The sequence below is a fragment of the Aquila chrysaetos genome, chromosome 7 (assembly GCF_900496995.4).
Source record: "Aquila chrysaetos chrysaetos chromosome 7, bAquChr1.4, whole genome shotgun sequence".
In the NCBI taxonomy this organism is placed as follows: domain Eukaryota; kingdom Metazoa; phylum Chordata; class Aves; order Accipitriformes; family Accipitridae; genus Aquila; species Aquila chrysaetos.
Window position 1 is genome coordinate 41,682,436 of NC_044010.1, and position 18,634 is coordinate 41,701,069.

The 18,634-nt window shown below is 38.2% G+C and overlaps 1 protein-coding gene across 24 annotated transcripts in view; it reads left to right on the top strand.

Annotated features, from left to right (window-relative positions):
* Positions 1–18,634, top strand: part of DMD (dystrophin) — a 1,198,278-nt gene that overhangs the window by 798,054 nt on the left and 381,590 nt on the right. For all 24 annotated transcript variants that reach the window (XM_030020819.2, XM_030020811.2, XM_030020812.2 and 21 more), the window contains one exon: positions 18,026–18,127. In XM_030020819.2, coding sequence (XP_029876679.1) covers positions 18,026–18,127 — 102 coding nt within the window. The remainder of the gene's footprint in view (positions 1–18,025; positions 18,128–18,634) is intronic.

The following is an 18,634-nucleotide window of genomic DNA, read 5'->3' on the forward strand; positions in this document are numbered from 1 at the left end:
GGATTTAAAAAACATCTGTAGCAGTATTTGCTTCACTCATGTTGTTAATCCTTAATTACAGTTTTCTTTTATAAACAGTCAAAGATTTTAAAAAAATTAAAAAAAAAACCTATCCAAATAAATCAACATTGAAATGCATATTTGCAAGCTACCAATTTATTAGGATAGATCTTAGTTCTTTTTAAGAGTTGATAATTTTTCACCACATTGACATAATCTTCCTTCTCAATAATAGCATAATACAAACTGCTCCTGTGACATACTTGCGTATATGCATGGGGAAGGCGTGAAATCTACATCTGTGAGAATTTCTTGACTCTACTGCTACTTGTGAACACTGGAACACTTCCAGGTTTGCAGTGTACCTTCAGTGTAGCTTCTCGTGCATCTAGGGTATATTTCACATTGTGTCTTTTACAAGTCTATGGACTTTTCTAGTTTTTCAAGCTAACAGTATGACTTCTCTGTGCACTCGCTCTTTGACCTGGAGTTATTCTCATTCGGACAGCTATTTTGCATGATTTAGCATTCATACTTCACAAACTTAGATGAAATCATCATGAATTTCCAATTTTACGAAATGGTGCAAAGAAAATGCTACAAAAATTGTCTCCATTGTAACATAGAAAAATATTGAAATACTGAACAGCTTTGTTTATAGTACAGCTTCTGCCAGCACTGGTGTCTAGGTTATTGGTGTTATAGCCACAGCCGTTGGATATAGCCGTATCAGGAGACACCTTCAGTGTAGACATGTTGAATTTCAGCTCTTACTATGTGCTTGGTTTTTATGTGCTAGTATTTTTTTTTTTGCCAGTACTTCTCTCAGTACTAGTGATGCGTGGCTAGAGTGAAGTCCGTTCTCCTGTTCTTGCCTTCAGTTTATGTTGAACGACTTTATTTTTCTTAGCAGTTTATTCTTTCTTTGTCAATAAAAATCCACAGCTAAAGATGTGCATTTTGTAACTCATGAGCATGCAAATGTAATGGTTTTGCTGGTTGTATTGCCACACTCCTTAGTCACATAAGTAAACCTAAATCCTAGGAAGTGATAGCTGCTTTTTCAACTGTTAATGCAACCATATCCTCTCAGTGCAAAGCTGGGGTCCTGCAGGATAACATGGATGATATGAGATACTGTCTCTCGGTGAGCGAATTTTGATGTAAGGAAGTTTTATTTAGCCTTTTCAGATCTGTCTGGATCCTGATCCAAAAAGCACTAGCTCCACTTCTGCCTTGCTCGTTGGGGTCTCTGAGGGCAGCCTTGCTGCTTTCAAGTCTCTGGCAGTTTCATAGTATTTTGAGATATATTTCCCACGGTACTTTGGCAGTTCTTTGGGCTAGAACTGTACGGGGATGGGGACATCCATCTAATAGCAGCAGATACTAGACTAAAAACAGAGCAAGCTGTGTAGCAGTTACTGAGGTGCGGACATGCACAAACTTCTAATAGGATGGTCTCCACTTTCCTCTTTAACCTAGACATCATTGAGAAACATTTTGCCAGGTATTCTTTTTGTCATAAATATTAATATAAGCAAGAGCCCCTAGAACAAGCCCTCATATACTGTTGGAATATTAAAATTTTATATGAAAGACCAGTTAAAACAGAAACAGTTACAGCTATTGCACGATATATGACAACCCTGCAGCTGACTTTGAACAGACAACTATTTGTCGTCTATCAGAGATGTGCATAGAATTAGTATAGTTGGTTTGACACAAAGTCAGAAGATACTGCTTGGATCATCCAGTCAGACCTGCTCTATAAAGTAATTGTTTCAGTTTTCTGAATTAGTTCCCGGTTAAACTGCAGCACACCTTTCTCGAAAACAAACCAACCAAAACAAGATGGGTTTCTAATTTCCAGGTATAGACAGTCATCCATATCTTGTGGTAAATTACTTCAACAGTTGACTTAAAAACCTGCACATTTTTCCTCAGCTGAGTTTGTTTAGCTTCATCTTTCTGTCACTGCTTTGTTTGCCAAACTAGAGAGAGTTCCAATACTGCATTAATAGACAGTAATCAAGCTTTCTCCTAAACTCTGTTTGTTAACCATCAGTACTGTTGTTCTAATTCGGACAAGAAAGCAAATATAGAGTATCTAATTAGTATTAGTTCAAAAAGCAATTATTGTCGTGGTCAAAGCAATTATTTTTGTGGTCCTGATAATAATGTGGTTATCTTTAATCACAAGCTTATTTTGGCTAAGTCAGCTAATCAGAGTCTAAGGACACGGCAAATGTTGCTCTTATGGAAGGCATAGTCACTTCTGCATTGTCTCCTTAATGGAATATTTAAGGACATGAGCACTTTGAAATTTATTTATTCTGATCCAGCCATCCAAATTTAATATACTTAAACCTTTTAGGGTTATGTTTTTCAGAACATGTGGATATAGACCTATACTTTACACTTTGAAACAGCTTTGCCTACGGCATCAACAATCTGTGGAGCTCCAGAATTATGGCTAAAGGAAGTTGTGCAAGTACTGACCTTTATTTCCTCCTACTGACTGTTCTGCTGAGATTTGTTTACTTCACCTGCAAGAAAAAGAATAAAAGGAATCCTGGAAAGGGAGGGTAACAAGTGATACTTCACTAGTTGTTTGGCAGCTTAAGAAAATATCTTCGGAAAGTCTAACCAACTTTTTCTCTTGATTTCTCTCAATTTTCTTTTTGTCTAAATATTTATTTATTCATAGTCCTGTTTAATTCCAATTCTATGTATGATAGGACCCCAAGACATCGAGAATTTTTATTAGATATTCCCAGATCTTTTGCTTACAGGAAGAACCCCAGAAGGCTTCAAAGAACTGTTAGTTTCAGAAGTCAGGTTTCAGTCTAACAGAACTAGAATAATAGGGCTTTCTTAAATATATAAAAATCAAAACGACGGGATAAGACGAAACAGAAGTAGAAGCTTTCCTATCACAACCTACCGCAACTGTGACTAAGATAAAATTAACATTCTGTGATCTGTTACAGTCAGATTGCGCTTTTTAAATGTAGTCCATGCAACATTTGTGGAGTGCTAAGGCTTTAGAAAAATACTTTAGGTGGGACTTAAAGGGTTTTTTACAGTTAAAAAAAGAACCACTCATGTCCACTATGTACATGTGTGCACACACACATAGTGAGGAAGTTTTATTGTGTTCTGACATAGTCAACAAGAAATCATTAGCTAAAATAATTTTTAGAAACCCAAATATGTAAAGAATGGAAAGTATATTGTCTAGTAAGGTGGAGATAAGGAAAGCTTGCAAATAGGCTAGTGCTAATACCTTTTTAGTTGCTACTATTTTTTAGCTGTTACTATGGATTATTTGCTTTGGTATTTAGTGTTTGAAATCTGTGGGTCAGTATTTTTATAAAGTCAAGCATTCTAAGTCTTCAGAAAAACTGAAGTTTACAGGTTTTTCAGTCCTGCTCGATTAGCAAGATAAAATATGCTGATTCTTTTTTTTCTTTGCTCTCCAGGAGTGCAGTCCAGAGAAAACCATTTTAGTTAACCAAGAAAAGAAGTAGCTAGTACTTTTGATAGCTTTTATTACTAATATCAATCTTCAGTTAATGACATTTTCAAGTAAATGTTCATCCATAGAAAACATTCAAAGTTTCTGAGACAGTGGAATTTTATTAGTGAATTGCTACTTCAAAGACAAAATTTTGAAAGAGCAGAAAAGCTGCAGCATTAATTGAACAGTAACTTTTTACAGGATTAAACAATGCCTGGAAAATATTCAAATCTTGCCAACAGTTTATGTCCTTTAATTCCGAGTTTTGACTAATGGTGGTCCAGAAAACAAAGAATGTGAGAAAAACTAGAGTCAACTTTCTGAATTTCATAAGTAATGTGGTACTTTGGGGGGGGGGGGGGTAATCTGGTGGCATTACTAAGATTAAGTGAAGTTAATATGCCATTTTTATAGAATTTAAATAAGTAAAAAATCATAATGTTACAAAGAAGCAGTGCTATTTATGGCATAGAATTAAAGATCATTTGAATTATGGGTTTTCTAGTTGTCTTTAGAGAAAATTAGTAGTAGCAAGTTAGGTTTACATTGTTTATGCTTCCTGTATGATGAGCTACCCTGTATTCATAACATACTCCAAGTAAACAAGTAATTAGCACTGCATATAATAAATATCAGTCTACTGAAATACTTTTCAAAGATTATTAACTCAGTAGCCTTGTTTGTAATTGAAAACACCACTAAATCATTGTAGATTATAATCTAGAAAATTGTGTCAGTTTTAACATAGCCTGAGTAGTGCCAAACTGGCCAGAAAGAAACATGTAGAAAAGAAAAAACAAAAATCAAATTTATATGGGTCTGTAGAATTTTTCTTTTACTGCCTATATATCTCATCACAAGAATTTTACTCTTTTAATCCTTGTTTCTTTTTGTTATGCATCAATTCTGCATAAGCAGTCTCTTTCCTAAGTGTTCGCTTGCTGGTAGTTCTTGAAATAAATAGAAAAAAATGTGGTGAATAACAAAATCTAACCAATATTGGTAGGAACATTTTGAATCTATTGTCAAAAGCTGTAGTGTAGTATGTTGTGACTGCTGGGCTCTGCTTGTTTAACTACCATTAAGGTATCTGTAGTTATGTAATTGGAGTGTGGTTTTGCAATATGTGACCCCGGAGTGAAATCTCTAGCTGTGGTGTGCCAGATCATTACCACCAGTACATACAGCTTTGAGCAATGGTTCAGAAACCCGTATAGGTGTCCAAGCAAATCGCATAAAGGAAAAATGGGCTGGAAAAGTTACTTATGAATGGAGCCTAAAAACGAAAACATGTTTACAGCTTAGCAACCCAAAAATACAAATTAGCCCTTGTTAAGAAAATTGTAAGTAAATGCATATGTCTAACTTATGTATTTAAACACCCAACAAATTAATCTTGGAAATAATTTAATAAGGTGCACATTAGCCCTGATTCCCCTACAGTAACTTTGGTGTAACTAAAAGTACTTCAGTGAGAGAATACTAAAAGTTACCAGCTCATATTGCACAAAAATAACTAGGAAAACATTGTGCAACCCAACTTTCTTTCTTCAGCCTCCTATGAAAACTGCTTGAATACTGTATTTTTAAAAATTCTTAGGCCATCTCCTCCCAAGTGCATTTTAGGTTGAAAATATTTCTCCTGAGTTTTGTTATGTGAAGTGAATTTAAGTAAATTTTTAAAAGGAAGTGCTAAAATGCATAGCTTGCAATATTTTGGAAAAGAAACTCAAAACCCCCAAAGTATTTTAACCTTTTATTTAAATGTTTGTCCAAAGAGCAAATATAGATAATTTCAAAACAGAGTTATCTGTTCATCCAGGGAATTAATATGGAGTTACAACCAGCATTTGTATTAGTAGAACTCAATGTTGGGCAGAAGGCTGGCATTTCATTTTCAATCATTGTCTTTTTGATTTTGCCTGATTTTCCATTCAGTGCCTATATAAATTATTCTGAGATCTATGAGCTTTTCTGCATAATCCTATGAAAACAAAGTCTCCTTACCAGAGATGAGGAGCTAAAGGTAGTAGAGAGCTTCAGGACAAATGCCTTTGGCCTGCTCTGGATTTCTGGAAAGTTACAGCTTCACTGGCTACGCGTGCAAGACCTTGATAGCAATTGGCCAGACGGACAGTGAGTGCCTGGGAAAAATCCTTTCTGATGGTATCTCTTTGTCTGAATTTCACCCCTTGAATTTTTCAACAGAGAGATGTGTTCTGCACTGTGGCTAATACTGTCTGTTAGGCATACAGGTCTTATGATTGTAGTTCCGTGGCTAAGGTTTTGTTAAATTGTGCATCTTAAGTTATGTTTCACCTTCTGAGTCATCTATTATATTCTCAAAATCTGCGCTTAGGTTTTGATTGTAGAATTAATCTTCTTAAATTAGTCAATGAATCCATTAACTAGTTTGGATCAAAGTGTATGTAAAACAGCATCTTTTCTCCTCTGCTTTTTTTTTTTTTTTTTAAACAATGACAGCACGTGTAAAAGGTGCATAGAAAAATACTTATTAGTAAATGAAAATACAGATATTCACCCAGCCTCATTCCATATTCCTCTATATTCTTCTGGTTGAACATGCTGCACAGTGTAGTAAATGGATACATTAAGCTACCAGTGCTTAGTTTTTTTCTTTACATTTGTGGATTTTATTTTAATAATATGCATATTACCACTGCATAAATTTATGTGGGGTTTATTTACATTTAATACTTTACTTCCACAAATTCTGTGTCACTGCAATGATGTACTCTTTACGGTCAAACGGCCTGGGATCCTGAGTTTGATTCCAATTCCCCTGCGGTTAAAGGAGGAACTGGAGATGCTCTATTCCAACCTGAACAGACAACCCTGTCCTACATGATCTGTAAATGTCTGCTGATGGTGCTCCTTACCTCTTCGGGACAGCTCAGGATGTGCAGGGTGGAAGGAAGGCTACGGGGAGAGGAGGGAGGTAGTAGTGCCCGCTCCTTCACCTCCTACCTCTTAAAAGCCTTAGGAGTCAGCGTACCTCCTCCGGCCATAGGAGGAGATTAAAGCTGCACTTTCTGGGAATTCCTCCCGGTCTTTGTCTCAGCACTGCCATTTCCCCTGGAAGACAGTTTTCCAGGGGGATTGTGACAGATGTAGGTGACTATAGATGATGAGGACACGGAGGGGATGGACAGAGATGTGAGTCCCTGCATTCTAAGGAAAGGGTAGAGAACTGATGCTCCAGACAGGGAATGAGTTGACAAAATGCAGAAATTCCTGTTTCTACTTCTAGCTCACTGAGATCCTGCTGACCCTTCCAAATCTTCTCCAGACGATATTAAAAACCATTTGATGCTTTCCAGCCACCTTCCCTCCAAATCCTTTTGCAATCTCACTGGTTGTTTCTCCCCGCTTACTCGGTTTCCCAATCTTGTCCCTTTACTCCCTCCTTACCTTCTAGGTCATCACTCACCCCTCCAGTGCTCCTTTATACTTCAGTCCTCTTTTCCAATACAGCCTTGATTTTTGCCTATACTGCTAAAGAAGCTTCAAACTGTCTCTGGGTGTAGTATTTATACCTGTTTACTGTCCATGGTGGTCACTTGCCATACATTTAAAATAGCATATTGTGGTTTTGGCAGATAAAAATAGGCCATCCTTAAAAAATGAAATAACTCTCTATTCTTAAAAATAACTTGTATTTGGATTTTGTGCCTGATAGGCTTTGAATGACAATAGGAAGGCTGTCAACTCATGTCAATCACTTCATTATATACTTGATAACCTCCAGTTAGAACATAAGAGAGGAGCATGGCTAAGGAGTAGCAAACCTAATTGTAGACAAATAAAAGAAAATTCACCCACAGGAGAGAATGAAAGCACTGACTGGACATTGCTGTATTTTTCCTTCCATCAGCCTTGATTTGTTAGCTCCTGCTTGACAAACTAAGCCAGATAAGTCAGATTTTAACTCTTTATTGATTCTTTTACCTTATGATTTTGCTAACACCCTTCTAAATGAGTAGTTTTTATATGCAATTAAAGGTAGTACAGTTTGTCCGCATGAGCACGTAAGGCATATGTACCCCAGGGATTTATCTCGCCGTAGTCTGACATCTGTGTCTGATTTGGCAAAAGGTTGAGCTGTGAAAACTTCTGATGATGAAATACGGTTTGATTATTTAAACTGCTCCTATTTTCAATGCATTATTAAGATCTGCAGTAAATGTCATTTTAATCAACTCGTAGAACCTAGAGCTTGATATTCTGTGCATAAATCAACTCTCGCTCTTTCCGGAAATCTTTTTATGGGATGTTGAGGAGCAACCTGCTCAATGTTTTCTTTGTGAGCTTTGAGCATTTAGATTTTAAACAGTCTGTATCCAAATCTCTTTAAAAAAAAAAATAATCTATTCCAAGTGCAAGAATATTAAAAAATATTAGCTGCAAATGGATTGTGAAAATGTGGCAAAACTTTCCCAATGAGTAATCCTTGTAAATTGTTTAATCTGTAACATACTTTGCAGCCTTAAGGATGGATTGCAAACATATCTGTGTCCCAGTGTTTCAGGAGAGGGAAGATTTTTGAAAGGTGATCAAGTGTTTGATGTGTGGTAGTATATTTCTAGGAAATAATGGATGACTAGTAAATCAAGATGTGATTCCATTGTTGAAAGCATACACTTTTCAGAACCATGGGTGAGTTGCTTGGAAGTTAGTGAGGTTGTACCTCAGATTTGTCTTTTGGCTTCCTCCTTGTACTATGAATAACAGCTCAGGTACTGTTCAGAGTCCCAGAGAAAAGTGTGGTTAACATAAACAAGCAAATAAATACAGGAGGAAAATTATAGAAATGACAGAGCAGTTTACCAAGGGTCTAGGAAAGTCAATATCAAAACTAGAGCTTGCTTCAGTATAGTTAGGTTTTCAGAGATAGGATATTTCTGCTCCTGTTCAGAAAATACAGTTTTCTAACATTCTCACCATTTATGTTCTTTTTCATATGCTCTTTTCCTTAACAGAAAGCCTTCTTTCTCTTCAAAACAGAATTCTTGAAAGCTCTTGGACATTCATCTTCTTGATAATAGCATGTTATTTATTAAACAGTAACTCTTCTTCTGTAGGATTATATATTTTGCTCTACTGATCACATAGTTTAAAGTACTGGAATCTGAAGAAGAGCCCATAAAAATGACTGCTTATATCTGCACAAGGTCCTATTAGCTTTGGCTTAATTTGCTTTGAATTGATTGCTGTGTAGTAAATATTACAGGCAGGGAATCTATATCTTCTCATTTTTTTTATACATAGGTAACTATATGAATTTTTGGTACCTGATGGATATTTGAATAAGTTTGATTTGATGGCTATTAATTTGATTGATTATGTGAGTAAAAATTGATTTATTTTTTGATTTATTTTTTTGAGTAAAACCAAAACCATATGCCTAAAAGAATCTTAGTTCCTTCTCACACTGAAGTTAGTGAAAATGTGGAAAACACTCAATCCTCTTGCAGATTTTGTGCTAAATTTACAAGTAAATGTAGATTTGAGATATTGAGCATAGTGCTGTAAAGCTTAACTCTTGTGGGATACTCTTGTAAAGAGAGTGAACCTGTTAGATATGACAGATTCTGCAGTGAAAAATCATAGAATCATTTAGGTTGGAAAAGACCTTTAAGATGATCGAGTCCAACTGTCAACCATGCCCACTTAAACCATGTCCTGAAGTGCCTTATCTACATGCTTTTTGAATACCTCCAGGGATGGTGACTCAACCACTTCCCTGGGCAGCCTGTTCCAATGCCTGACAACCCTTTCAGTAAAGAAATTTTTCCTAATATCCAATCTAATGATTGATTAAAGATGATTATTGGCGGGTAGGAATTCTTTCTAAACCGTTGTTGTGGTCTAACCCTGGCAGGCAGCTCAGCCGAACACAGCATCCCTGTGTTATCAACACTGTTTTCATCATAAATGCAAACCAAAGTGCCATACAGGCTGCTGTGAAGAAAATTAACTTCATCCTGGCCATATCCAGTACATCCATTTAAATCTGTGCTGTGGCTGTTGTTTAACACTGGGCACTATTGAGTAGCATTTCCTTACTAGTTCTTTTCATTCCTTACTTTGTAATTTGATTTTTCTTCATTCAGAATGAAATGAATGGGTCAGATTTTAAAAAGATAAACTTCTGATAACATACTTGCTTATGGAAATTTAAAAAAAAAAAAAGTGCCATCACCCAGAGTATGGATATAACTTAGCCATTCGCAGTTGCAAACCAGGCAGCTGGAAATGAACAAACTGCATATTTTCCAAACTGTAAGAACGTAACTTCCATTTCCTGAAATCTACCCATGCTTCTGCTGCTGAAGCAACATACTGGAACAATCTTTACCATTTTTTCCAGTAATACATGCCATTGTAACTATTGGAAGACAAACTGTAGAACTATATCCTCATGAATATTCTTTTTAAATGATGTATTAAAGACTAGTACCAGAAGATGGGCATATCTGAACATATGTTACAATCGACAAACTGATGTTAGAACAGTAATAGATTTTGATTTTGATTTTTTTCTAATTTCCTTTTGTAGCCAGAAACTCCCCTGAAAATAATTCTTTATTTACTAAACTTGAAAAGAGGAGGAAAACTTGCCTATAAGCCCTGACCTAAGAGAGAGAAGAATAAGCAACCAAGAATTAGATGATAACATAAATAAATAAGTAAATGCCTCCCTCCCAAGTTAAATTATTTTTAATTCAGTTTATTGAACAGAACTGTCATTATTTGTGCAATGAGAGCAAAGAAATTCTGATTTCTTTCCTGTTTACAAGAAGAAATAAACAATTTTTATGACTCAATGCTTCTATAATTATCACCAAATTTCACTTGCCAGTCAAGATGCTTATGGTGGTAATCCATATCTGCTACTGTGTCCATGTAAGTAACTTTACTTCCTCTTAAGCTGCTATCCTTCAGCATCAAAAAGAGCACATAACTAGGAGAGAGCTTGTAAAATTATTTGGACTTCCCTTATTTTCTCACAAGAACTTCCATTAAGTTTTTCTGCCAAATATGCTGCTTCTGTGTCAGTTCTCCTGGGTTTGTTATTATCTCTTTTATATTGTGCACTGGAACTAAGACAGGATCTGCAGTCTAGGTGGAACAGGAGCAGCTGTTTCATCCTGTGTCCTGTCCGGTCTTAAAATAAAAAATTCTGAATCATATCCAATCTCAAAGAATTCTTCTTACTGGGCCTTTTCACTGTCCAACTGGATGATTAACTGTGCTTTATCGGTGTATGACCACCATAGCCAAATTCTTTTCATATGCCATATCTGCAGGTCATATCTTTCCAGCTAATAATTTCATCTATCTTCAGTACCTCCAGGAAATTTCCTTTTCAGGACAGACAGCTGCAATGGATAGATACTGATTTCTCTGTGTGGAGAAAAAAATACTGTATTTCATCTCCCCTAGACTTACAGAGGAAGCTCACAAATTTCTGATAGCCAACAGGAAAATGTGCTTTGGAAAAAACAACCTTTCACTCTGCAAAGTCGTGGGGATTGCTATTTCAGGCACTTTGTCTGCATGCCTTTAATTTTGGGACCATCTTAGTTCCGTTTAATTGCGGAGGATTTCCTTTTTCTATTTCTTTTCTTTCCTTCCCTTTTCCAGTACAAGGAATAAGAGATATTGCAGGGAGTGGAATGACGAAAAACACCACCAAGTCTTAGTAGACACATTGTCTGCATATTTTATGAAGTGTACAAAGGCTGCGCTCATAGGTTTAGAAAGTAGTTATGAACTCTGGAACTGAATTGTTGCACTTTTAGAAGGGAGATGTCCTTCACGTTGTGCTCTTTTCCATGAAATGATTGTTTCTCCTCTAAAGAATCTTGAAAATTGTTCACATAGGTCAAGAGCTATAGTTGTACCAATTTCCCAGTCTCTCATTAAAATCAGATGACTGTCTTTTGCACACTTTACTTTAGAAAGCTGGATGAATTTCGCAATCTTCTTTTCCCCATTAAGATAGCTTCTAACACTGCCTTAGGATTGTACTTTGGGTCTCACACATTTAAAAGGTCAGTGGTTTAAGGTAATGGGGGAAAGAATGGTTATTTTATTTACTCATTAAAATGGCATTTTTAGAGGCAGGTGCATAAAATTGCTTGTCTGCTAGTTACAGAATATTTTTAGCAATAAAGCAGTTTTACACTAAGCTTCTACCTAGGCCACTAATGGATTGGTCTTTAAATTGAATCACTTGGGGTTTTCTTCCCCCCCCCCCCCCCCCCCCATAAATCCCTAAGACCAGACGGTGAAGTTAAATTCTGTAACTTAGATGTTAACAGAGCATTTTCTTTCTATAGAGAGATAAGTAAAATATTCAGGAAGTTATCAAACCTTTTCATCTGTTATGTAGAAAAGAACAGAGGTACAAGCTTGTCTTTCCTTGAATTTTATCAAAATTGATTAAAGTCTTTATTCAGGAAGTTTAAATACTGGCAACTGCGGTTTTCCCCCGATGGATTAGGTCCCACCTCAGTATGGCCACAGAACTGTTAATAGCATGACTTGGATGTATTCTAATAATATTGTATAAATATCTAAAGTGAATACTGAGAATGCCATTGACTGTACTGTCTGACCTATCATCAAGATGTGATGCTCACTGTGGTGTAGCTGAACTTTGATGTATTTTAATTAAGTCTCCTCTGACCATTCTTCTTTGTGGTGTTTGAGCTTGTTAGTCCGCTTCATGAATGGGAATGTGCAGAGCTGAGTCAAAAGAAAAAATGAGGTCACTTATTTAGAAGCAGAATTCTTGAAGACAGGAATACATTCACGTTTTCTATTCACTTCCCTTTCTTTACTTGTGAAGAAAAAATGAGGCCCTCAATCTCACCATTTCTTTATAGCTTTTTCCCTAAAATATCTGGGAATATTAACCTGAAAGATAGACGTGAATATTTCTATGAACCTTGCTGGAACTTCTTGTGTGCCTGAATAAGAAAATCAACCTCAGAGAATTCTGGTTACAAGTTACACTCTCCCTCATCTAAAAGACAAGAAAAACATAATTAAATGTAATTTTCTGTTATCGAGTCAAATATACGTGGGGATTTATATCTGATTATTTTGAAAAATCTCTTTTTGAAATGAAAAGCCTCCAAATTATTTTAGATTTTAGATTTAGTGTATTTGCTTGTTAAACTTCATTGCCTTGTCTTGATCAGTAAAGTGAAGGGAAATTGCTTACTGCTTCTGTTTTCCTGTGAATAATTCTCTTCTTTAATCTTCATTTAATGTACCGCCTTGTTAAAAAGAGGTCATGACTTTTAAAACAAAACAACTCACTGTATTAATTTCAAAGTTATATTTATTTGTTTGAAGGTTGTAAGGAAGTTTCCATTTTTGCATTGCACTTCACCATGAAGACACAAGTTTAGTCACCTGGAGCTTCTCCTACTGTCCCTGCAGAAAATGTCCCATGGACATAATCTCATTGGGAAATCGATCCCAAAAGTTTTACCGGCATTACCAGAGAAGGTGAATCAGTGCTTATGATTCTTAATATAGACCAATACACAGTCTGAAATGCGGCACATACTTTTATAGATAGCTGTCTGGGCCTCCTAGTATATGTGCAGCATATGTCAAACAGCCTGTCTGTGTCTGCTAGGATAGTTACCATCTCTTGAAATAACATATGCCAAGCCATCAAACTTTCTCTTCCATTGGCATACACACCAGAGGTTTAGTCAATATATTGGTTTCAGCTACGGAATATGAATTTTCTGAGTTCTGAGCTATATCAACAGACTTTCATAGTCCAGATGGGGCTGTAGACAAGTCCCTGCCACTTTTTCAGCCTGTAAATTTGTTCAGCAGGTTGAACTGACATGTTGTTGGAAATGCAGAAGCCAATGAGGCTTATTCAGCAGTAGGCTTTCATCAACTTGGATGCACCATTTTAACACCACTGAAAATTCATAGATGGTACGTCATGGAAAAAAGGTGGCCCCTGTTTGATTCTTGTTGTTTATACATGTTTGAGAAACAGCAGTTTCCAATGATGATGTATTTTACTTTGCCATATGTGTGAAAAGTTTAATTAGCATATTCATCACCCAGCCCAGAAGTAGCATTACGATTCCTTTCACAGGCGGTTCATAAATTGCGCAATTCCAGTAGAGTCAGCTCTGTCTCCCAGAAACAGTGCTGCATCCGCCCCACAGGCATCCTCCCACAGCGAGCAAAACGAGTGTGGCAGAGAAGTCAATGATCTTGAATCAGGCCTTTTAAAAAGTTATGGCTTTGGTATTCTCTAAGAACTGGTGGACAAGAGCATGGACAGCCCCTATTAGCTTTAGTAGTAGCCTGGCCTGCACGATCAAGAGCAGACGTCAGGCCCTGCTCCGGGAGTACACTATTCTCCTGGTTCCTGCACAAGCTAAATAATAACTGCAGTCTCTGTCGTGAGCGAACCATTGGAGGCCATGTCACGGTCGTTACCTTTTTGTTCTCTTTGGGAACTGAATGATGGAGCGGTATCCTGAAACTACTCTCTTGCCCGTTGACCCGTATTAATAGCGTGTCACCTAGCAAATGGATTTGAAATTGCTGGAAACTTGCTCACTGGGCAGAATTTGTCAAGGGGCTATCCCATCAGGCAGAGTACTGGGCAGAGAGCTCCCTCAAAGTTACTGCAGTGATTTAATGGCAGGTGTGCGCTTATTTTACATCCTTTTGTGATGTTAAAACATCACATCTAAAAGGTGATGTTGGAATTAATGTGCGACAATCAAGAAGTAGTTGCTGCTCTAACAAATAAGGCATCTGTTAATTTCAGCGGTGTCCAAATGAACGACAAGATATTGAGAACACCTTTTTTCCCTGGACTCTTATCTCTGTTCTTATTTCCACATAAATCTCAAGTGAAGCATCATGCTATATTGGATAGACTTGCGCCGTGCATTTCAGTTTAGGTTAAGGCCAATGAATTTGAAAGATCAGACTACACAAGATTAGTTCATGTAACTCCAGAATATTGTAGAGCAGAAGGAAGTGGTGATTTCACAGCTAAATCCATTATGTTTCTGTTAGCTGACTATGGAAAATTATACCTGTATTCTATCCGTAAAGAGCAAATACCTTTTGAATCCATAAGGAATACCTTTTAAATGTTTATATAATATGTAGAAATGGGATACCTTAGTTTTTATGTGTGTTGTGTATACTAGTGTTAGCATAAAATAATGACAATTAAAAGGATTGTTAAATGTTTTCTTGTTTTCTGCAGAATGTGGAGTTGCATGGTACCATCAGTCATTCATTTTGGTTTTGTGGTTTTTTTTTTTCTTTTTCTCTTAATTTTAAAAGGGAAATTAGCCTATTTATATGTGTGTATATGGTAAATCATGATTCAAATTTCAATATCAAAGGTAGAATACAAATAAATACTGAGCAGCCAAATTTTGTTACAGCTACAGGACTTCAGCAGTAACTCCTGCTGTGAACAGTCCTTTTAATTAGTCTAGAGTGCCTTCCCTGGCCAGGTTCCTCTGGGTTTGAATTTTCGATTCCTGGTAGTGGAACTCGACTGGTATCGTTAGTGGCTGTCGTGACAAACCCAGTCAAATGAAATACATGACAAAGCTTAAGAGAGCCTCCTAAAGAGCCTCTGCCTTTCTTCAAGTCTAGAAAATGTTAAGGGGACGTGGCGAGGGTGACCTGAGAGGGACCAGTAAGCGCTCGGGTTTGCTCCGTCCTCCATACAGCCGCTGGGGCCCCGCAGGGCCGGCGGCTCCCCTGTAGGCCAGGGCCACCCCGGGCCCATCCCGCTGCCCCAGCCAGGAGCGGGGCACCCGGGAGGCTCCAGGGCAGCCCCAGCCCCCTGCCTTGGCCATCTCCCTGGGGATGGGCCAAGGCCAGGTAGGGACGTGGGCCCACGGGCCGGCCCGGCTCAGCAGGGCCCATGGCCGGGGCAGGGCTGGGGGGAGCTGGCGGCCGGCCCTGCTGCGGCGTCGCTGGGGCAGGGGCTGATGGGCCCGGGGGGCTGACGTGGGGTCCCGGGCCTGACGTGGGGTCCCGGGCCTGACGTGGAGTCCCGGGCCTGACGTGGGTCCTGGGCCTGACGTGGGTCCCGGGCCTGACGTGGGTCCCGGGCCTGACGTGGAGTCCCAGGCCTGACGTGGGTCCTGGGCCTGACGTGGGGTCCCGGGCCTGACGTGGGGTCCCGGGCCTGACGTGGGGTCCCGGGCCTGACGTGGGGTCCCGGGCCTGACGTGGGTCCTGGGCCTGACGTGGGGTCCCGGGCCTGACGTGGGGTCCCGGGCCTGACGTGGGTCCTGAGCCGAGGGCAGGGGAGCGGAGCCGTGGGGCTGGGCAGGGGCAGGCAGGGCTGGGAGAGCCCTCAGGGCCTGGGGCTGTGCTGGGTGCCCTCCTAGAGCACAGCCTCCACGCCGGTTACGGCCTGAAAGAAACCGATTTGTGCCCTCCCGGACCAGTCCGCGGTGGAAACCAGAACCCAGCGAGTGGGGAAGACTGAGAGATCCACTTCAAAGGCACGTCCACACTGCGGGTCAAACCAGCAGCGTAGGTGCTCCCATAGTGATCTTGATATTCTTGGACCCTGCGGGGAGTTGTAACGTGTTTTCCCTGCTACGTAATTTTTTATGTTACCTGGTGCTGTTATAAAATAACATAAGTATTTGAGACGTGTAGAATAACGCAACACAAAATATTGGCAAAATACTGCAAATGGCTTAGTTTGAAAAAACTCCAACTAAAGAAATATTAAAATGCCTATTTTTCAGCAAGATAGGCAGAAAATTACCTTCTTCATTAACACTCCCTGATGTTTATTTTTTCTTTATATGGTGAGTAGGGAAGTAGAAAGCTAACCTAGTATTAAAACAGAAAGAAAATAGGATGTTAATGAGGGTTTGATCAACAGGTTAATACACACACACACACCCCCCACACACACCTCCTGCAGTATCCCAATTTGGCTGTGCATTGCTTTTCAGTGCTCATTCCCTATGAATCCTTATAGTTGTATCTCATTAATATAGAAATGCATAATAAAAAGCAATTAAATGCAAACATGTTTCAAATCTCATTACAAGAAATTAGAAAAGCTGTAATTCATTTGCTATTGATAAACAATATTTGAAAAGAAAAATGGGAGATGATACTGAATTTATCAACACTTCTTATTCTTACTGATTGTCAGTAAAGTTTTGCAAGTAAAATTTCAGGCAGCAGTGTAGACATGTTTTCTATGTTGAGCTGAAACAGAGAGGCAAAATGGCCCTTTCTGAGCCTTAAAATGACATAGATTTCAACAAGTTTATTGTAGAGCAAAGAATAGCAGATTTCCGCCAATGAAATGATGTGTCAGATCAGGTAGTGACAAGCCTGGCACACAATCTTGTCTGCTGTCAAACTAATGATAACTGAGATTGTGGACAGAAAATCAAGTTGGAGAGGCAGTGAATAGTCTGCGATATTGGTTAGGACAAGGTAATCAAGATATAAAATAGGTGGGAGAAGAGTGGGGATAGGAAAACAAAACCAACCCAACCAGTTAATTTTAATATCTTGGATAACCCTAGGATTTTTTTTTTCTTTGCTTATATTACTTGAAAAATGAAAACAATATGAATCTTGGAACTCCAGGTGTAGTTTATCTTTTCTTTTACACTTTTCAGTGATTTGGGTTTTTTTGCTTTTAATTATCTACATGTAGTGCTTCACCTGTCATTTATTTGGTCAGTGCCTGATGAAATGAAGCTGCTGTATGTTGGAAAGGGTTTCTTGGAGTTGCCTTATGTTAGCACATGAATTACACCTTTCCAGATTAAAACCGAAAATTGCTACAGAATATGCTGTTGCTGATTCAGTAGGGTATCATTGCTAATGGTAGGTGCCTCCCCGTACCTTTAGGAACTGTCACTGCTACTATGTTTTTGTTTTTAATTCATTAATATAAATGTTTTACTAGATAAGTACTAGTTTACTACTAGTAATAGTAGTTTTCTATTAATATTTTTAATCTTCCTAAATTCAGTATCGTTGTTGCATCTCATGATACAGTTTTAATGCCATATACTGTATGAACAAAATGTTAAACAGTGCACTTTTAATCTGCTGGTAATGTAAACCAGACAAAAGGACAGGGCTGCTTAAATGAGATTTCTCATGCCTGTCTTTCCTAGTATGAATTTGTGTTAGGTTTGTAATCATTATATTGAAACCTTCAGGATGAAGGGACCTATTGCTGTTTATTTTGCTAGCATTACTCTTTTCCATCCCTCTTTGCTTTTGTTTTCTCTGGTGAGCCTCTTTGTTGTTAGCTGCTACTATCCATAAGTTTTCCCAGAAACCAATTCTGAGCAGAAACTAATCTATTGGTGTTTTACAGCTTCCCATGGAGCTTTAGGACTTTTCAGTCTTATTGCTTATGCTACGGTTAATCTACACTGCGTGTGTTTTATTTTTCAGGAAACTGAAGCAGCAGTGCAGGCTAAACAGCCGAATGTGGAAGAGGTTTTGTCTAAAGGGTGTCATTTATATAAGGAAAAACCAGCCACTCATCCAGTAAAGGTAATGAAGCAACCTTTAGCAATATCCATTACTGTGTAATGGGTTATGCTTCCCCTGTTGTACACTTGTCCTTGATGTGGTCTGTTTAAAATCAATGAAAGAACTTGGCAAATGGCATTTGTTCTGTTCTGTGACGGCATAGCCAGGAAAAATGTAATGTTCCCAGCTAGAAATTTTTTGCATATTGTGATGGGAATATTGTTTCTGACATTAAGGTTGTTCTACCTCCTCAAGAGTAATCCACATTGAAAGCAAACGTAATTTTTGGTGCCTAATTAATGGCATCATATAACATGTTTTTAAACTCCCTTATTTTGAATTTTGCTTTCAGAAAAAATGAACATGTTTTCTAGAAAAGGTAAGAGTCAAGTCATAAAGAGTGCCCTTTGCCTTAAAATTTTGTCATGGTGAAGGAAAGAAGACATGGCAATATAGAGCTTTCCCACTCAGTTTGTCTGCTAAAATTCATGTAGAATGATTGACTTGATTCTGTTTTGGAGCAGAGGA